General features: G+C 44.1%; 1 protein-coding gene across 2 annotated transcripts in view; it reads right to left on the bottom strand.

Moving 5' to 3' along the window:
- LOC132831145 (potassium voltage-gated channel subfamily C member 1-like) overlaps positions 1–21,417 on the bottom strand; it is a 75,073-nt gene extending 53,656 nt beyond the window's left edge. For both annotated transcript variants that reach the window (XM_060849143.1, XM_060849144.1), the window contains exons 1-2: positions 21,375–21,417; positions 14,835–15,798 (exon numbers count right to left, since the gene is read on the bottom strand). In XM_060849143.1, the coding sequence (XP_060705126.1) occupies positions 14,835–15,434 (600 nt within the window). In that variant the 5' untranslated portion in view covers positions 15,435–15,798; positions 21,375–21,417. The remainder of the gene's footprint in view (positions 1–14,834; positions 15,799–21,374) is intronic.
- Positions 21,418–22,463: the final 1,046 nt, after the last annotated feature.

Here is a 22,463-nt window from a genome sequence, read left to right as displayed (position 1 = left end):
ACTGCTCTTTCTGCCAGACTATTGGATGATGGACGGTATGGTGCTGTCCTTATGTGTTGAATACTTATTTGACTTTAGGAAATACTCAAATTCCCTGCTGGTAAATGATTGCTCTTTATCAGTTACCAACACTTCAGGGAGTCCGTGCATTATAAAAGCTTTTATATTGTCATCCCCAAGTCTGTCGAACAAACTCTATTCATGTCCAGCCACACTAAGTGAATATCCACAACCACTAAGAACAGTAAGCCCATATAAGGACCTGCATAGTTGACATGTAACCGAGCCCAGGGTTTACCCCGCCACTCCCACAAACTTGGGGGTAATTTTTTGTCCTTGTTGGCACTCTGGGCGCTGTCCCACCGATGCGGCTATGTCTGCATCCAATCCTGGCCACCAGACATAACTTCTCACCAACATCTTTTTGGAAACCCCTGAATGACCCTGATGGAGTTCAGCCAGTATCTGGCAGCAACCTTTGCTCGGGTCAATCACTCTCACTCCCCATAATAACGTGTAGTTCTTTACGGTGATCTGGTCTCTCCAGGTTCGGAAAGGTTTCAATTCTGGTTGTGACAACCTTTTGGCTTCTCCATCACCACCAGCTGCTTCAGTTTTGCCAGGCCTGGATCTTTCTGTGTCTAAAGTTTGATACTGTCATCTGTGGCTGGAAATGTGTCCAGAATATTGAAAGCCATTATGGACTCTTCCAGTGGGAGGTGGGTCAATGTGTCTACACTTGCTGTTTGGCCTCAGTGTTCCTACTATACATTCTTAGTATTACAGCCTACCACTAAGTTCAGCCTGAGGCCTTGGATGGCACTACCTTGTCCTCTTTAAATAGACCCAGTAGAGGATTGTGGGCTGTTATTGTTACAAATTTATATCTGTAAAGGTACTGGTGGAACTTTCTGACTCCAAATATGACCAGCAAACCTCCCTTTGCTCTCTGAGTATATTAAGTCAAAGTTCTAGATGCATACGCTACCAGACATCTCTCTCCATTGGGCCACCTCTGAGCTAATACAGCCCCAAGCCCAGACAGGGAGGCATCGCATGGACTTATCGGGTGCCAACACCTTGGAGGATGATAGCTTTTTTTTACTTCCCAGAAAGTCTTGGTTACATGACCATTTCCAATGCTGACCCTTTTTTGCAAAGGTGACAGAATGGAAGCCAGGTTATGTATGAGCCTTCCATAATAATTAACCAGCCCAAGGAAAGCCCCAAGCTGCCATACAGACCTGGGAGCCTAGGTCAGTTGGAGTGCCTGGAACACACATTTTTCCCTTCTAAGGCATATGCCTGCCTGGGAGAAACTCATAAGGACTATATCCAAGTTCTCTAAGTGATCCTTATTGCGTTCCCTGTTATTAGCACGTCATCAAGATAAATGGCGATCTGGGACAGACCTTGTAAAATGTTCTCCTTCGTCCGCTGAAAAATGGCACAGGCTGACAATACCCCACATGGCAGTCTCGTGTATTGATACAAACCCTTATGGGTATTAATTGTAGCTTACTTCAGGGAATCCTCATCTATCCGCAATTGCAAGTATGCACGGCTCATGTCCAGCATTGCTTATGAATCCTCTATGCGAGGGATTGGGTAATTATCCAGTTGGGAAAAGCAGTTTACCGTTGGTTTAAAATCCTCACAAAATCGAACCAACCCATTGAGCTTCAAAACCCGTCTGACCCGTGCTGCTCGTTCCACAACCCGGACTGGTTCAATGGTTCCTTCCCTTTCCAGCCTCTTGATGCTGCCTCTAACTTTACCCATAAGGCAAATGGTACTGGGTGTGCCTTACACAATCAAAGAACTGCTTCCTGGTCACCACGCAAGGCGGCCTTGGGTCCTCTGATCGTCCATAGATCTTCCAGGATTTAATGAGGACTTCACTCAGGCAGCCATTTTCGAACTGAAAAATGTTGTACCAAGTTACGTGAATTTTTCTCAACCAATTTCGCACCATCAAGTTTGAGCCCAAGCCTTTTACTACAGTCAGTGGGAACTAAACCAGCTGCTTCTCATAAGAGACTGGAACCGAGTTGTACCATTAATCTGTAAAGGCTCCCCCTTTATTGTAGGTTGTCAGTCTAGCTGAGATCTTGAGCAAAGACTGGACTCAAACGTCCAGAGCAAATTTAGCTAAAGATTGTTTCTGCGATCACTGAAACATCCACACCAATATCAGCCATTGGTAACCATTTAACCAGACGTTTATTTGGATTGGTTCTGACTTAGATGTTCCTAAGCAATTTAACTGTTTCAAATCAGATGTAGGTGGACTTTCTGGGGTGTGCACTCTCCTGCATATCGGCCTGTGAGTTCTTTACTCCATTTTAGGTCTAATGGAACTCCTCTGTTGTCTCAAACGTCTGCATACCGACAGCAACTATAATAGCTGGCTGGCCCAGATCTTGAAAATAATTTTAACCATTTGGTCAAGGCTTGGCATTGTTTTGCTGTGGGCTGATCTGGAGTCCCTCTGTTCAGGACATGCTCTGTGTGAGGCTTTGCAATTGCCTTCACTGAAGTGGTGTTTCCCCAAGCTCAGTCAGACTGGCGAGGGTGTCCACTTCCATTGGCATTCCTTTTAACTCATATGCCCCACTTAGACTCACAGAGAGTCATAGGGTCCTACAGCATGGAGATAGGCCCTTTGGCCCAAACTGGTCCATGCCGTCCATCCACACTAACCCCATTTCCCTACACGTAGCTCATATCCTTCAACACCTTTCCTATCCATGTATCCATACTTGTTTCATTTTCCAATGACAGAGCCAGATGTAGTGCCTGTTTGAAGTCCAGTTGGGCTTCAACTAGTGGGTGCTTTTGCATGGTTGCATCATCAATCCCACTCTCATCACCCCACAGAACTGGTATCCCACCACTAAGTCAGCCTTTATTTACATGGGGAGAATCCTTGACATTGATCCAGCTCCCTCAGAGCTAGCTCCCAGTGCGAACAGGATGTCTGATACTCCTGTTACCATGGCTCCCTGACTGGACCAGATTAACAGCCCCAATCAGGGAACTCCTACTCTATGAGGCCCATATGGCTGACCTTGTTACGATCATTACAAAAGCCATATTGGAGGAATTTGCAGGTCGATAATTAACCTGTTTAGCTGTGACCTTCTGCAGTCGCAAGTCCAGGAGTGGAATTCAAACCTGGTGCGTCACAATCAGAGGTAGGAATGCCATTTACTGTGTCAAAAGTTTTCCTTATATTCTAAACTTAACAAAAGTAATTACAAAGATATGAAGATAGAATTGACTAAAGTGAACTGGGAAACAGATTAAACGGTAAATGGTAGTGATGCAGCAGCAAACATTGAACAAGGTATTTCAACATTATTACTAAAGGTACATTCCACTGAGAAAATGAAAAGGACACTCTGAGATGAATGAATAATCTATAGTCAATCAACAATGTTATGGATTGAATCAAGTCTTTTAAAAAATGGTCATACAATTTTGCAATGGTTAGTGGTAGCTAACATTTAAGAAGCAAAAGAATATTTAAAACAAGTAAAAATACATCATGACAGTAAATAGGCAAAATAGACAGGAAAAATGTTGACGATGAAATTAAAAGGAAGAGAGTAGCTAAATTAAGCATTTAAACAGGCAAATTTAAAGGATCCCATTAACAGCAGAAAAGTTCGGGAAAAAGGAAGGGAAAAACTTAAAAATATTATCACAAGAAATAAAGGACTAGGCTGAAAACTAACATGTTCCGTAGATGTGGCAGCCTGCAACTTAGAGTCATAGAGACAGAAACAGACCCTTCGGTCCAACTGGTCCATGCCAAACATAATCCCAATCTAAACCTAGTCCCACCTGCCTGCTCCTGGCCCAAATCCCTCCAAACTTTTTCTATTCATGTACTTATCCAAATGTCTCTTAAATGTTGTAATTGTACCCACATCTACCACTTCCTCAGGAAGTTCATTCCACACATGACCCACTCTCTTGTGTAAAAAATTGTTGCTCATGTCGTTTTCAAATCTCTCTGCTCTCACCTTAAAAATGTGCCCCTTCGTCTTGAAATCCCCCATTCTTGAGAAAAGACAATTACCATTAACTCTATCTATATCTCTCACTATTTTATAAACTTTTGTCAGGTCGCCTCTCAACCTCCTACACTCCAGTGAAAAAGTCCCAGCCTATCCAGTCTTTCTTTATAAATCAAACTTTCCACACCCGGCAACATCTTGGTAAATCGCTTCTGAACCCCTTCTAGCTGAATAATATCCTTCCCATAACGGGGGGATCAGAACTGCACATTGTATTCCAGAAGAGGTCTCTCCTGTGCAACTTAACATAATGTCCCAACTCTCTATGCAAAGAATTAAGCAATGAAGGCAAGTGTGTCAAACTCCTTTTTAACCAACCTGTCTACATGTGAGGCAAACTTCAAAGAATTATTTACCTGAGCCCCATAATAGAAGAGGCTGCTGAGGCAATAAATGCAATGATTTTATTCCTTCAAACTAGTGGGGTGCCACAGAGTTTGATCCTCAGGCCCCAACTATTTCCAATCTGCATTAACGACTCAGACGCAGGGATACAACGTACGAGAGCCACATTTGCAGGAGACACTAAAGTCAGTGAGAAAGTAAGTTGCAATGAAGAAATGAGAAAATTTACAATGGATATGGATAGGTGAGGTGAATGGGCCAAAATTTAGCAGATGAAGTTTAATGTGAGGGCAACAGAAAGACATCTTATTATCGAAATGGAGAGAAAGTTCAGAGTGCTTCAGAGTTCAGGTGGCCTCATGTATGAATGGTAGAAAATTAGTATGCAGGTCCAGCAAGGAATAAACAATTCTAGCAATGCCAGAAACCATTATTATGATTGCAGTGGCATAGAACATTAAGAAATCCATGACAAAACCAAGTTATGTCTGCCTGACTGTATGAATGGGAATGCATGTTTGATATTTTTCTTAGAGTTCTTCGAGGGTGCAACATTGGATAAGGTGCAAACAGTAGATGTAGTGCATGTGGATTTTTAATTCATTCACAGGATGAGGTATCACTGGCTAGGCCAGCATTTATTGCCCATCCCTAATTACCCAGAGGACAGCTAAGAGTCAACCACATTAACAAAAGCCATTCAATAAGGTCCCACAGAGAAGACTACTGGACATGATGAAAGCCTGTGGTGTATTAGCATGGACAAAGGAATGGCTAACCAACCGAAAATAACAAACTGGAAGCAATGGGTCATTTATAGGGTGGCAAACTATAAAGTGTGAAATGCTACAGGGACCACCTGACCTACTGCCTCAACTATTTACCATCTACATTAATGACTTGGATGACCAGAGCAACTCTAATGCAGCCAAACGTTGCTGATAATAAAATAAAGAGGGAAATGCAAAGAGGGTCCGAGTCAACAAAGGGATGGTGATAAGTTACATAAATGAGCAAAAAGAAATTGCAGCTGGGATCTAAGGTAGGAAAATGTGAGGTTATTCACTTCGACAGGAAGAGTAAAATCAGCGTATTATTTAAATGGAGAGAGACTGCAGAATACTAGGGTACAAGGTGGTTGGCTGTCCTTACACATGAATTGCAAAAGGTTAGCATTCAGGTGCAGTGCGTGTTGTTGGAGCTGCCCCCCCATCCAGGCAAATGGGGAGTATTCCACCACACTCCTGACTTGGTGTCTGGTGGATGGTGGACAGGCTCTGGGGTGTCAGGAGGTGAGTACACATAACAGTCATAGAGATGTACAGTACGGAAATAGACCCTTCCATCCAAACAATCCATGCTGACCAGATATCCTAAATTAATCCAGTGATTCCTGTCCTCTGACCTGCACTTGTAATCAGTGTTGTTGAAATGGCTGATCCAGTTCAGTTTCTAGTCAATGGTAATCCCCAGGATGCTGATGGATGAGGAGGTTTCAGTGCTGACGATGCCAATGAATATCAGAGGGGTGGTGGTTAGATGCTCTCTTGCTGGAAATGATCATTGCCTGGCACTTATGTGGTGCAAATGTTAATTGACACTGTCAGCCTAAAGTTGGATGCTACTCTGGGCTCACTGTCTTTGGGCAGACTGTTGCTGCATCTGAGGAAAGTGCTGAACATTGTCCAATCAATGTTATGTCATCGCTGCAAAGATTATAAACATACACAGGGGCTTATATGTCGTACAACACAAACAGAGGCCACAATATACACAGAGGCTACTATTCTCTAGGATATACACAATAGTGTTCTCTTAATGTGGAACATGTTTGTTCCCCCCTACAATGTGAAAAAAGGCTGTTATTCTCCAATCACATACAGATGCATATTTCCTACTGTATGTAGGCTACATGTCCTGTAATACATACCACTACTTGTATTCCTAATAAGGTACACATAGCCTTTTCTTCAGAAGTAGATGCTACTGTCACCATTTGGCCCCTCTATACTGTTCTGCTATTCAGTCAGAGTTCAGCTGATCACAATTCCACCTTCCCGCCTTGCTCCCAAAACCGACAAGTCTCATCCTTGGATTAATATAAATTCCAAATATTTGGGGGAGCCCTCTAGGATAGAAAGATTTACAACCCTCTGAACAGAGGAAATTCCTCTCGCTGTAGTGTGAAATTGTTGACCCCCACCTAACAGTGACTCTGGCTCCCAAGGCAGGAGCAATAGTCTCTCAACATCCACAAGTCCCTCAGAATCATGTATATTACAGAAGGATCACCTTTCAACTCTAAACTCTCCAGAGGCTGGTGTTCCCCATCAATACGTAGAATACACGCTGAAAATTTTATTTTATTTTATTTTTGTGGGATGTAGGCAATGACTGAGCCATCATTTATTTCCCCGGGAGAAAGTGGTGGTGAGCTGCCTTCTTGAACAGGATTAAGGAATTCTGGCAATGCAAGAAACCATTATTAAGGTTGCCTCCTGCCCATACAGTCTGTGCTGGTCATCAAGCATCCCCTTGGAACCCTGCAGTGTAGGAGTAGGCCATTCGGCACATCGAGTCCCCACCAACCCTCCAAACAGCATCCCACCCAGACCCAACATTATCCCAGTAACACTACATTTTCCCATGGCTAACCCACCTCGCCTGCACATCCCTGGGCATTATGGGCGATTTAGTATGGTCAATCCACCCTAACCTGCACATCCCTGGGCATTATGGGTGATTTAGTATGGTCAATCCACCCTAACCTGCACATTCCTGGGGAACCTACAGTGCCATTTGAGGGGGGATTAGTTCCAGGATTTTGACCCAATGACGGTGAATGTATAGAGGTGTAGTTCCAACCCAGAATGGCTTGTGGTTGAGGTCGGGGCTTCTCTGTTTTGTGCACAGAGATAGCTCAGGATAAACATAGCAGTTATTTCGTAGAATATAATCACAGGCTGTTCTATTTGTGGACGCTCTGCAGAAATTCGTGGATGACCACAGTGGCTGTGATTGTGAAGCTTAAGGTGAGTGCAAGGGCTTGGGGTAGGGGAGGGATAATCAGATGACACAGTATGATCCCAGGAGTGAGACAGCACTAAAACCCAAGAATACTGCGGATGCTGTAAGTCAGAAACAAAAACAGATGTTGCTGGAAAAGCTCAGCAGGTCTGGCAGCATCTGTGATGGGAAATCAGGGTTAGTGTTTAGGGACCCTTCCTCAGAATGTCCTGAGAGTCAATGGACCCGAGACATTAACTCTGATTTCTCTTTACAGGTGCTGGCAGACCTGCTGAGCTTCTGTTTTTGTTGCGAGACAGCACTGATGCTGCAGCACCAGGTCACAAGCCAAGCAGCGCTCTGTTCCCTGAATAACTCCCACCCACACATTATCATCCGGAATAATTTATTTTCCAAGGCTGAACGAGGCAATGGAGGAGGCTGGGAGCAGAAGTTGTTTCTGGATTCACGTGGCCAGTGATGTTGTCGTTTTACACATTGTTGTATTTGCAGGGGAGGGGGGGGGAGGAGGAGGAGGAGGAGGAGGAGAGAGAGAGAGAGAAAGAATTTCTGCACTGGATTCTGCACCGACCAGAAAGAAACTTGCTTAAGTGAGGGTTAGATTGACAATACAATGGGAAAACTTGAGGGAGACAGAGATTTTCTTGTGAACCCACTTAAAGATTTACATTTACAAAACACTATTCAGGACCTCACGGTGTTTCAAAGTCCCAATTAATTGCTTTCGAAATGATGTGGATGATACACAGCAAGCTCCCACAAACATAGAATCCCTACAGCATGGAAGCAGGCCATTCAGCCCGTCAGGCTCACACCAGCCCTCTGAAGGGCATCCCACCACCGTAACCCTGCATTCCCCACGGCCACCTAGCCTGCACATCCTCTCATGGCCAATCCACCCTAACCTGCACATCTTTAGATTGTGAGGGGAAAACAGAGCGCCCGGAAGAAACCCTTGCAGACACGGGGAGAATGCGCAAACTCCACATAGACAGTCGCCTGAGGTGGGAATTACCACCCTGTACCCGTAAGCATTTTCACACCATTTTCTTTCTAAATGACGTTGGTTTTGGCCATGAATATTGGCCATAACATTAAAGAGACCTCCTCTGCTTCAGCTACATATTGCACAAGTTTTGGAGTTAAATCCAGTCGATTATGTGAATCGATGACCAAATCTGACTCAAACTGAGCCCTTGGCTCTATGTTCAATTAGTTACTGCAGCAGATCCAAGCCGAGCTGTAACCAACCATTCTGATAACAAACTCCCGCCCTGCGTTCAACTGCAATGATCAAGTGCCCACGATCCAGGAATGAATGCCTCCCCCGTTCTAATGAAGGTGTGAGTTTGGGTTCAGTGGAGAGTTTCTGGATCATGATGTTCCTGGTTCAAGGCCCAATCTAACTGCTCGAAACTGCAACCTGTGCCAGTGCTGAGGGCAGCGCTGCACTCCCTCAGGTGCCATCTCCTACACAAGACACTAACCAGAGTCTGACAGCTCTCTCACACATCCTGTAACACGGTCTTGAAGACATAGAAACTCAGCAAGTATGTGCAGCAGTAGGCCATTCAGCCCTTCAACTGCACCGCCATTCAATATGATCAGGGCTGATCATGCATTCTCAGTATCCCATTCCCGCTTTCACCCCATCCCCCTTGATCCCTTTCACTGCAAGGGCCATGTCCAGCTCCCTCCTGAATTTCTCTAATGAACTGGCCCCAACAGCTTCCTGTGGGAGAGAATTCCACAGCTTCACAGCTCTCTGAGGGAAGAAATTCTTCCTCATCTCAGTCCTGAATGGCTTACCCCTTATTCTTAGACTGTGACTCCCTAGTTCTGGACTTCCCCAACATCAGGAACATTCTTTCCGCATCTCTCAAGAGAACTATCCCTTCTCTCACTGGCCCAGAGTCCTTCCCGCTATTAATCCCTCCGTCAGGGGTCACCGGAAAGCAAGAGAATCCAGTCGGTGGCACGGATGGGATCTTGCTGTGCCTCAGGAAGTACTTCGCTATTCCGTGAGCCCCTTTGGCACTTTGAGCAATTGCCCTTTGCCCAAGTCCTATTTCAAAGGAGGGGTCGTACTGGTCTCTGGTGCTTCAAGTTTAACCCTCTGTGTCCCAGTACAGAAGCTGGCTTCTCAACCTCTGCTTTATTCTCTCCCCAAGGCTTTGAGGTCTCTCTCTTCCTTCAGATAGCAATGAAGCAGACCATCAGGAGAGGGAGTAACAATCAAACTAACAGTATGACAAATCACAAACCCACAGTGAGTAAGGCAGCTGTGGGGTAGGTGTGATTACACATTACGAGCTTGTGGACTGAGTGAGGCCCAGTGAATGATGCTATCTCTATAAATACAAACTGTATCCATCCCAATCCAGGCCAGGACACTGTTCAGAATCAGTGGTACAGGCATCCCTTACAAATCCGTGTTCAAACTAACTGTTCAGGCTTTGGCATTAATCTCATTTCTTACTGCTTAATTACAGCCCACAAACAGACCCCATGTCAGTGTTTATGTCCCACACCAGCCTCCTCCCAAACTAATGCAGCTCACCCCATTAAAATATCTCATACTTATTTCTGGAAATAGATCTTTCTCCCTTGTGTGTTTAACCTGCTAAAGGAATCTCCGTTCTTCACCTCAACGAATTCCACATTAGATTCATAGAATTTTAACAGCATCCAAGATGGGCCTCATGCCCATAGAGTCTGTGCTGGTCATCAAGCATCCTCACAGAACCCTGCAGTGTAGGGGTAGGCCATTTGGCACATCGAGTCCCCATTGACCCTCTAAACAGCATCCCACCAGACCCAACCTTATCTCAGTAACACTACATTTTCCCATGGCTAACCCACCAAGCCTGCACATCTCGGGGCACTATGAGTGATTTAGTATGGCCAATCCACCCTCTCCTGCACATCGCTGGGCACGATGGACGATTTAGTATGGCCAATCCACCCTAACCTACACATCCCTGGGCACTATGGGTGATTTAGTATGGCCAATCCACCTTAACATGCACATCCCAGAGCACTATGGATGATTTAGTATGGCCAATCCCACCCTATCCTGCACATCCCTGGGCACTATGAGCGATTTAGGATGGCCAATCCACCCGAACCTGCACATTGCTGGGCACTATGGGCAATTTATATGACCAATCCACCCTATCCTGCACATCCCTGGTCACTATGGGCAATTTAATATGACCAATCCACCCTCTCCTGCACATTGCTGGGCACTATGAGCGATTTAGTATGGCCAATCCACCCTAACCTGCACATCCCTGGGCACTATGAACGATTTAGTATGGCCAATCCCACCCTAACCTGCACATCCCTGGGCACTATGAGTGATTTAGTATGGCCAATCCACCCTAACCTGCACATCCCTGGCCACTATAAGTGATTTAGTATGGCCAATCCACCCTAACCTGCACATCCCTGGGCACTATGAGTGATTTAGCATGGCCAATCCCACCCTAACCTGCACATCCCTGGACACTGAGTGATTTGGTATGGCCAATCCACCCTAACCTGCACATCCCTGGCCACTATAAGTGATTTAGTATGGCCAATCCACCCTAACCTGCACATCCCTGGGCACTATGAGTGATTTAGCATGGCCAATCCCACCCTAACCTGCACATCCCTGGGCACTGAGTGATTTGGTATGGCCAATCCACCCTAACCTGCACATCCCTGGCCACTATAAGTGATTTAGTATGGCCAATCCACCCTAACCTGCACATGCCTGGTCACTATAAGTGATTTAGTATGGCCAATCCACCCTATCCTGCACATTGCTGGGCACTATGGGCAATTTAATATGACCAATCCACCCTATCTTGCACATTGCTGGGCACTATGGGCAATTTAGCATGGCCAATCCACCCTAACCTGCACATTGCTGGGCACTATAAGCGATTTAATATGACCAATCCACCCTATCTTGCACATTGCTGGGCACTATGGGCAATTTAGCATCGCCAATCCACCCTAACCTGCACATCCCTGGGCACTATGAGCGATTTAGTATGGCCAATCCCACCCTAACCTGCACATCCCTGGGCACTATGGGCAATTTAGCATGGCCAATCCACCCTAACCTGCACATTGCTGGGCACTATGGGCAATTTAGTATGTCCAATCCACCCTAACCTGCACATCCCTGAGCATTATAAGCGATTTAGTATGGCCAATCCACCCTAACCTGCACATCCCTGGGCACTATGAGTGATTTAGCATGGCCAATCCCACCCTAACCTGCACATCCCTGGGCACTATGAGTGATTTAGCATGGCCAATCCCACCTTAACCTGCACATATTCGGGCGAGCATCCATCTATTCTATCCCATGTTCCACCATTTGGCCCATTGCCTGACATGCTATGGCATCTCAGGTATTTATCTAAATCCTTTCTTCATGTTTTGAGGGTTTCGCCTTCTAACACTCTTTTTGGTAATCAGTTCCAGATACCCATCACCAACTGAATGAAAAAAAATTTCCTCAAATCCCTACTAAACCTCCTACTCTTTACCTTAAAATCCTTGGTTATGACCCATCTATTTAGGGGGTAAAGTCTCTCCCTATCTACTCTGTCCATGTCCCTCAAAGGTTTGTTACCTCAATCACAGTTCCCTTCAGCCCTCTCTGCTCTAAGGAAAGCAACCCAGCCTATTGGGAAACAAAAACGTGTGTTGCTGGAGAAACTCAGCACGTCTGGCAGTGTCTGTGGAGAGAAAGCAGAGTTAACATTTCAGGTCCAGTGACCTTCCTTCAAAAATACTGTTCCATTCTGAAGAAGGGTCACTGGACCCAAAATATTAACGCTGCTTTCTCTCCACACATGCTGCCAGACCTGCTGAGTTTCTCCAGCAACTTCTGGTTTTGTTTCTGATTTTTAGCATGTGCAGTTCTGATTGTTTTATTTGCCCGGAGTATGTAGTCTCTCTACATCAGCGAATTGTTCCAACCCAGGGAACATTTTGGCAAATCTCCTCTGAACCCTCTCCAGTACAGTCACATCCCTCCTATAGTGAGGCGACCAGAACTGTACACTGTGGTCTAACTAATGTCATAAACTCCATTCTCATCATTCTTTGGGTAAAGTAGGTTCTCCTGAATTCCTTTACAACTGTAGCACTTCCAGCCCAGTCCAAACATTTTCTCCATGTGCCACCTCATTAGGCAGAGGAGGATGGATGAATCTTTAGAATTCTCTACCCTAGGGTTTAGGAGACTCATTGTTGAATACATGAAGGCACAAGCAAAGAAATCAAAGGTCATCTGGAGTGGACAGGAATTTGAAACACCAACAGATCGCCCATGATAGTATTGTGTGACAGAACTGGTTTGAAGGGCAGAGTGGCCTCCACCTGCTCCAATTTTCCAACCCAGAGGTTTGCAAACTTTTTACCCCCTCTGTGACCCCACTCTGAGGGTCTAACAATGTCACAGCCCCTCTTGTGAGGGACTGAGAGGACATCAGTATACAGCTGATAAACTCAGTCAGAGTCCCACAGTGCCCACTGTCTATCTCTCAGGCCCTAAAACGCGAGCGTGCAAGCCCACTTTGGGAAGTACTCTTCTAACCTCTCCATCCCTCTCATGACTTTTAGATGGGACTTGAATCTTGATCATCTATCTCAGAGGCAGGGACACTACCACTGCACCACAGGAATCTTCCTCTCTCAAGATTTTAAAGACCTCTATCAGTTGGCTCATGGTGGGTACTTTAATTGGATTTAATATTAACTGAACCCTTTGTGTTAAACCTGTGTAGAGAGGTCAACAATGTGCCTATTGGGACCATGACTGAAGTTCAATGAATGAGATGCCTCATTTCACGCTGCCTTGGGGAATGGTTGCAGATCTCTTTCCCTCTCTCTCTCTCTGCATTAATGGTTTGTGGAGTTTGGAAACCTGCTACCCTTCTCCGTTCACTCCAGCTCCGAAAACTGCTTGCGCTGTGATTATTAATCGGTAGAATTGCTACCGCTGCTAAATTCTTGCCGCAGCCTCTAATTCTGCAACAGCGCAGTCCTGACCCCTGCCGGCCCGCGCTGGAATTTAAATGCGTCTTTTGTCCCTTAAAACAATCTCTACATCTGCAATTGCAGGTCTATTTTGCTCTCTGTATCTTTTTATAACATCTATTTTATTTTGACCCAGCTCAGATTTTTGCTCCTTCCTTTTCTTTAGCCTTCTTCTGTTATTGTTCATCTCTCCCAGCCCCCTTTCAATTCATTTATACATCTCTATTTCCAATACTTATCTAATTTATCTCCTTGGCCACTTTGAATCCATCCCTTTTACTCTATTGGGTTGCATATTTTAATGCTTCACATCTCTCTAATTGAAAAGGGGAAAGGTTTCAGTTCAACCTTCTAATTCCTATCTGGTCCTCTCAGAACATGCAATCTCTCTCTCAGAACATTAAATCTCTACCTCAGAACATGATCTCTCTCAGAACATGCAATTTCTCTCTCTCTCAGAACATGATCTCTCTCTCTCTCTCAGAACCTGCAATTTCTCTCTCTCTCAGAACATGATCTCTCTCTCTCTCTCAGAACCTGCAATCTCTCTCTCAGAACATTAAATCTCTACCTCAGAACATGATCTCTCTCAGAACATGATCTCTCTCTCTCTCAGAACCTGCAATCTCTCTCTCAGAACATTAAATCTCTACCTCAGAACATGATCTCTCTCAGAACATGCAATTTCTCTCTCTCTCTCAGAACATGATCTCTCTCTCTCTCAGAACCTGCAATCTCTCTATCAGAACATTAAATCTCTACCTCAGAACATGATCTCTCTCTCTCTCAGAACATGCAATTTCTCTCTCTCTCAGAACATGATCTCTCTCTCTCAGAACCTGCAATCTCTCTATCAGAACATTAAATCTCTACCTCAGAACATGATCTCTCTCTCTCAGAACATGCAATTTCTCTCTCTCTCCCTCTCTCTCTCTCTAAGAACATGTATTCTCTCTCTGAGAACATGATCTCTCTCTCTCGGAACATGCAATCTCCCTCAAACCATAATCTCTCCTTCAGAACATGCAATTTCCTCTCTTTGACAAACCATGCCATCTTTCTCTCTCTATGTATTCTTCTCTCTCTTTCTCTCGCTTATTCAAAATGTTCTGACTCCGGTTTCTCTCTCAAATCCCTATTCCCAATTTCCTCTCATCTTCCCCCTTCCACTCAGACTCCCCCAAAACCAGTGCCTTGAAGCTAAGGGCCAGACATACATTAGTTTTTTTCAGAAACACAGACTGTGAATCAACTCAATTTAAGAGGGGAGTGGGGGTTAGAGAACAAAATAGCACACACACACACTCACACACACACACACACAAGCATTACCCGTGCCGCTTTGGATGAGTAGGGGTCCTCGAACAGAGCCCAGACCTTGGGCTGGAGTTTCTTCCACCAGCCCAGTTTCCTGTTCGAGTCCTCCTGCAAGCACAGTCTCTTGAGGTCTCCGTCTTCCTCGTCGTCAGGTTCCGGGGTCTCGAAGCTGTCCAGTGCCTCCTCCGCGTCTCGGTGCTGCCTGTAGTTCATCCAGCAGCATGCCTCCACGTCCGTCTCATCGATTCCCCAGAAAGCCAACTCTTCCTCAAACAGAGGGCCGCACACATCCGCCGGGCAATGTAGCTTGCCCGTCCTGTAATAATTCAGCACATAGGCAAATACCGAGGGGTGACGGTCAAAAAAGAATTCATCTGTCTTGGGATTATAATCAAAGTTGCTAAAAGCGTCCGGCTCTGTTAGCCAAGACAGCCTGGTCCCAGGCAAAGTCTTCAGGGTGCTTCTGTACGTTTCATGCCTGATGCCTCCAACATTGATGACAATCTTGTCGCTTTCCTCGTTCGTGCCCATCTCTGCTTTCAAACATGACTTGGAAGGAGGTTTATTCCCTGACTTTCTCCCACGAAAAGACGACACGCAAACTGAACTGATCATATGGGAAGGATTTTTGCCTGGGTGACAGATTTTTTTTCTCTCTCTATCTTCAAAAGCACGTGTTCGCTCTTCAAATCAGGATGCAGCTGGAGTCAGGTGTCTCTCGTCATTGTTTTCTCTCCCTCTCTCTCTCTCCCTCTCCTCCACTCTCTCCTCTTTCCTTCTCTCACTTCTGTTGAGACGAAGGTTGTAGATGGGAAAAGGAGTCGGTGCTGCAGCCTGAGGTTTGAATCCAAGAGGGAAGAGAGAGAGAGAGAGAGAGAGAGGAGGAAACGGAATTTCTGTCCCCCCCACAAAAAAAAAGATGCCCAACTGATTTCCAAAGCAAAAAAGTTTCTGTTAACCTTCTCTCCTCTTTGGAAACCTGCAACAAACAAACAGGGGATGGAAAGGTGAATTTAGTTTCAAGTATTTGTAAAACATGTATTGCAAACTGTATTTTGACTAGGGGGTAAACCCCTTAAGTATGTCATACAGATAAAGACAAGGTGGGCCATTAAGTGCATTCACTGGGACAGGTAAGAGGCTGCAAAGATTTTTATTCTTAGAAGTAATGTTTTGATGTAAGCAATTAACTAGGAACTGGAGGAATCGAGGGTCTCATCTCACCTTACTGAAGAAATAAGAGATTTTTTAAAGTCTTTGTATGTTTTTGTCTCTATATATTATCCAGGAAAAGATGGACTGGAAGCAAGAATAGAATTTCATATTGCGCTATTCCCCGCGTCAGCATCTGAAATCTGCAAAGCTAGTAGAGGATACAGCATTGCAGCAAAACAAAACTCTCAAATGTTTCAATTTTTGCACTTAGGTTCTAACGATTCAGTCCTGTGAACTTAGTATTAGTTAGTTGATTGGAATATTTCATAAAGGGTTGCACTTTTTTTTAGTTTTTAGACATGCAAGCATGTTTTTAAAATATCCACAGATTTTTAAAACCTTTTTTTAACTACCTGAATGCATTGAGCTGAACTGTTTTTTTAAAAAAAATAATAATTTAGCCAGAATTTTGTGTAAAATAGACTTGGACCATTTAGTGGAACAGACTCTGTATGTTACATATTTTGGGAATTTTAAATAGGAGTAGATAGTATTTGAGGGAAGCTTTCAGTCTGGGGACGTGGGCATTGGAGCATATATTTATTGTATTGAGATTTTCTCTCTCCCCTCAAATTCAATGGAAATTTGAATTGTTTTTTAAGAAATGGTATCAGCAATTTCTCATGTACAGTAAGTGAGCTGCCTGCTTGCAGTGAAATCTACTGGAGTGAGAGCCTGTGTGCCTAAATGCTTGTGAAATTCAGTGTTAGTGTGAGATTTATTTCACTAAAGAATATGATCTGTGTCTGAATGTGTCAGTGTTAATTTTGTGTGTGCGTGTAAAAATGTGGATCTTAATTGAATTCAAGAGCAGTGAAGTAAGAAAGAGAATTTGAGAGGTTGAGGGCACCAATTTAAGGCTGAGATGAGGAGGAATATTTTGTCTCAGAGGGTTTGAGTCTTTGGAACTCCTTGTCACAGAGGACTATGGAGGCAGAGGCCTCTTGTATATTTAAGGCTGAGACAGATTCTTGATCAGTCAGGGAATCAAGGGTTACAAGGGAAAGGGCAGGAAAGTGGACGTGAGGAATGTCAGATCAGCCAAGATCCTTTTGAGTAGCAGAGTCGGCCTGAGGGACTGAACAGCCTACCCATGTTCCAATACTGTATGGTTTTATGGTCTCTTGTGAGCCTGTCAGAATGTGGCACATAGGAGAGTGCGACCGTGACTGAATGGATTAGATTGCAGGTGCATAAGTGTCATCTGTACAAATCTAGCTATCAGCATTTCCCTCCGACTGTCTTAGAAGCATGAATGCCTGTGAATGTTGCTTGTGTCAATGTGTGTAGTTGTCTGCGTCTGAGCCTATGTGTGTTTGAAGATGTATGGAACAGTATGAAACACTACCTAGCAGTGTGTTGTCCCTGGGTATATCGGTTTATGTGCCAGGAAGTGTTGTTTCTGCAGATGTACGTATCTTGGTGCATGTGCTTCTGCAAATAAGTGTGTGTGTGTGTGTGTGCGTGAGAGTGTGTGTGTCTGTCTGACTATCCATCTGTGTATGAGTGCATGTGTGTATATTAGGACAATTGTGAATAAATAGTGGTGTTTAACCCTTTGCATATCTGTGTGTGCATAAGTAACTGTATGAATATGTACATTTGTATTATGAGGAGAGTTTATACAGTTAAGGCTTATTTTCTCTCAAATTTAGAAGGTTAAGGGTTGATCTGATCAAAATCTTCAAGATATTAACAGGGGAAAAGACAGGGTAGATAAACTATTTTCACTGGTTGGGGATTCTACACCTGGGAGCTGAGAATTAGGAGAGATGTTAGGAAGCACTTCCATACAAAGGGTAGTTTGGAATTATCTTCCACAAATGGCAGCAGACACAGGATCAGACGTTAATTTTAACAGATAAATTTGTTAAGCAAAGATATTAAGAGATACAGGCCAAAGGCAGGTATAGTTAGGCCACAGATCAACCACAATTTTATTAAATGCAGAACAAACTCAAGAGGTTGAATGGCCCACTCCTGTTCCTGTGTTCCCATCCATATCTGTATGTACCAGGGATTTAAGCATCTATATGTTTCTGAACATATATTTCTATAGCTATGTCTCATTCTGTCTAGCTGCTTGTTAGGATGTAAGTGGTTAACTCAGAGGTAATTAATTAAACATGAAGCAACAGATAATTGGACTAGTAATCCAGAACCCCAGGCCAATGTTCTGAAAACATGGGTTCAAATCCTATCAGGGCAACTCATGAAATTTGAATTCAATTTAAAAAATCCAGAATAAAAAGTTAGCCTGTATGGCAACCATATAGCCATATTTTACTGTCATTATAAATGATTCAGTTGAGGGAGAAAAATCTCCCGTCCTTAGTCTGGTCTGGCCTACACGTGACTCCAGACCCACAGCAATGTGTTTAGTTCCTGTTAAAGCAAAATACTGTAGATGCTGGAATTCTGAAACCAACATAGAAATTGCTGGAGAAACTCAGCAGGTCTGACAGCATTTGTGGAGACCGAAACAGGGTAAACGTTTTGGATCTGGTATGATGCTTCTTCAGAACTCAAGTTCAGTCCCCAGGAAGGGACACTGGGTCTCAAAACATTAACTCTGATTCTCTCGCTACAGATGCTGCCAGACCTGCTGAGTTTCTCCAGCACTTTCTAATCCTAATCCCAAGAATGAATTTCACAAAGTGGGATGGAACACAGTTGGCTGCTTGCTGAGGAATGTCTAAATCAGTCCTGTACAATAAAACACTTGGATAAGGAAGATCTACTGATCAGGGATGCCACTAAGTTATAGGGACAGTGTGTCTGCCCAATCCATGCCAACCCTTCACTACAGGAGTGTACACCAGGCAGACAAAGAACAGTTCAGAAATTACAGCAACCATTTCACAACACAGTTAATGTTTCTATTAGTCAATGAAGGAAATCAAAGCCAAACCTGGTGAAGCTAAAACAAAGGGCTAGAATAACTGGACCAGGATACACAGACAAAATTCAGTCTCTGTGTTAAAGACACACTTTCTGCCCTCATTTTGGTGTCTCTATTCTCTATTCGTGAGGATGCTGGTTAGCTCAGGTGACTGTATGACTGGTTAGTGACTGTAACAGTTTGAGTTCAATTCCTGCACCAGCTAAGATTACCATGAAGGGCTCTCCTCCTCAACCTCACCCTTAGGGCAAGGTATCTCTCAGATTATACCACCACCAATCATCTCTCTGTAATGAGAGAGCAGCCCTATTTTCTGACAACTTGACCTTTAATTACATTCTAGTGTTTACATTTATAATAGAAATGGCACTTCTATTGGTGGGAAGTTGTAACTACAGTGTGCACCATGAGTACATAGGACTGTTTCATTATAAACTCTGGCTTGTGAATTTACAATAGGAGGAGCTAGCAGGGTGGCTGGCACACATTCAATGCAATGTTGTGATGTGACACCCCTGAAAACAAGGTCATATTTGACCCTTAGGTCAAGTGGAGGTGAATGCTGGAGAAGATTTAGGCAATGGGGGGTCGAGATTAGAGTGATGCTGGAAAAGCACAGCAGGTCAGGCAGCACCCGAGGAGCAGGAAAATCGATGTTTCTGGCAAAAACCATCCCTATTTTAACTGCATACATACTGTTCTTTTATCTCTATTGTGTATATTTACATATTATTCATTTTGACATTACAAATGTCCTTGTGTACATTTATAATGTATATTTTCTATGTAAACTTGTCACACAGTAATTATACCCTCCCATCAGTGTGCTGCTGCGATGGCTGGGTGTAATATTGTGACCATTTTGTTTGGGCCATTTCCATGATAACAGGTAACAAAAGAATTTGTAAAAGTCGAAGAGAGGCCGGTGCAGAATGACTTCAGTTGATATAGAATTTTGTGGATGTTTCCGAGATGGGGGGGGGGGGGGGGGGCTCTTGTGACAGACTGGTAATGTCCCTATCTCTGAGGAAGGCAAAGCAGTCCTGGTTCAGGTCCCACTTGTTGATGTGGAATAAGGTTAGCAAGAACAGCCTCCAACTAGAGAGAAACTCCTTCTCATAAATCTTGCTCAATGTTAATTTAACTCCAGTGCACAGTCAATCAATGATCAAACTCAATCTAATCTATGAAGCACAGGTCTAAGAATATAAATTATAGGGGCTTGAAGACATAAACTGCTTGTGTAAATGTTGCTGCCTTGGTTTAGATGTCTTTTTAACCCTTTCCTTGAGATTGACTCTTTATCATTTAATTTCCTATATCCAATTAGGAATGCAGAAACCATTCCATATGAAAGGACTTCACAGCTGCAGAGAGAGGTGGACAGAAAGAGAGGTGGGGTCACAGAGAGGCAAAGATAGAGACCGATGTCACAGCAAAAGACATGGGGCAGACGGGGAGACAGTCTCTCATACAGTGGGAACTCTCTATGTAAACTGGTCACGCTGTAGTTACGCCCTCCCACCCATGGCGGTGTTGCAGTTCCCTCACTGAATAGGGGTGCAGACTTGGGGTGGGTGGGGGGAAATGAATTGATAAATGAGGCAGACACACAAAAGCACAGACTGACGCTTAAAAAGACGACAGACAGATAGATATAACTAGTGGTGATGGAGAGTCAGCCAGACCAGTTGCACAGTGCAATCGCTTTGCTGCTCACTGAGTGTCGCTAACTGCATTCGCTTCAAGTGAAACCCCTGTGAATTTTGCAAAAAGCTAGTCAGCCAGTTCCAGGGAGCAGGGAACCTAGCGTTTGGTCCTTTTTTTGGCAACGGATGTTACATACGGTCACATTAAAAGACGGGATGCAGAGAGGGAGGGGAGGGTGGTGGTCTTTGGAGACGGTGCCTTGTAGAAGCCTCCCCTCCCAAGTCTACAAATACATTGACAAGATTTGGTGTTTGTGTGTGTATTTTTTTCTCTTCAAACGAGTAGCCGTTCGGTAAACCTCCCCTCGGTACAATAACCGACAGCAAGATTTTTTTTCAGAAAAGGGTTGAAACTATGGCAGTGAAAGGGAGGTGATTGGAAGGGGGGGGTGCAATATCCTGTTTATAACTGTGCAAAAGGAAACTGTCACCCGCAATTTTAATGGCACCGATCGATGAGCGTTGCTGAAGAACGCAGTATCAATGGACCAGATGTCTCACTGACTTGATTTAATTTTGCTTACAATGGGCTAAATCCCAAACATTGCAAACGAATCCCGCTCCAGCCTAGTTATATAACATTTTATTCCAACATTTAATTGTTTTTCTCTCTCTCTCTTGCATTTGTTCCCTTCCCCGCGGCGGGGTTTAGACCCAGTTACAAAATTGCTAATTTTTTTTTATTTTAAGAGATACATCATGGAAAGTACGAAAGGAAGCGATACTCACTTCACTGCAAGATCCCAGTCAAAATGTTGCTCCCTTGGTCTGTTGCAATCGCCAGTTCCACCGGAAAGTGACAAAAAAGATTTTCCTCGCTATTTTGGCTTCTCTGTGTCACACACTCTCTTACACACACATACAAACACTCTCACTGACGTGCACTCACATAGGACTTAAAATGCCCAAGAAATAATTTCATATTCCCTTTTTTTTTATCTAGACATGAAGGTACACATTTGCCCTTGAACTCTTGTCAGCTGTTCTTTTTTTTAGATGTATCTTTAACACACAGTCAAACCCACTCACATATACTTTTCCCCTAGCCTTTCTGACTCACAGTGAGAGTGCTACACACTGTTCTGGTGTCTGGGGCTGCTCTCTCGCTTTTTTCTTCATTCTGCGGCAGAGTTTATTCATGACGTAACTCGGCACAGTTACCAGCCTCAGAGATGGATTTTTTGCTCCAGGAACAGGTTTTATCAATAAGAGCTCTCCCTCTCTATAACCGTGCATTTACTTTTGTTGTTGTTGTTGTTGTTAAAGGATCTGCAGACTCCCCTTTTCATTTCTCTGTGTGTTTTTGTTTAAATTGAAAAAAAAACTCCTCCACAAAGCAATGCAGTTTGTCCAGAGTGGGGTGGAAGGAGAGGGTTGATTTAACCACATGGGCACCTGGTTTACAGGCTCCACCTTAGAGACTTCATTCAAACTCAAAAGCAGAAATTGCTCAGCAGGTCTGGCTGGCATCTGGGGAGAGAAATCAGAGTTAACGTTTCGGGTCAAGTGACCCTTCCTCACCCCCTTCATTCAGACTCCCCAGTGCGTTCACTGATCCGGCTATTGCGGTGCTAGAAACGAGAGACGGGAGGGTTAATTGTAAACATTTGCATTTTGAAATTCATACAATGACTATCAATAATTCAGGTGAATACATGTGCTCTCTCTGTCACATCACTCAAGTGCCTTGTTTTATTGCAGATTCATTAGCCATTAGCCTCAGTCGTTCCTATTAGACCAGAAGAAATAAGAACAGGAGGCCATTCAGCCCCTTGCACCTGTTCCATTCAATAGGATCATGGCTAATCTGACATTTCT

The sequence above is a fragment of the Hemiscyllium ocellatum genome, chromosome 33 (assembly GCF_020745735.1).
Source record: "Hemiscyllium ocellatum isolate sHemOce1 chromosome 33, sHemOce1.pat.X.cur, whole genome shotgun sequence".
Classification (NCBI taxonomy): domain Eukaryota; kingdom Metazoa; phylum Chordata; class Chondrichthyes; order Orectolobiformes; family Hemiscylliidae; genus Hemiscyllium; species Hemiscyllium ocellatum.
This window is presented reverse-complemented; position numbering and strand designations above follow the sequence as displayed.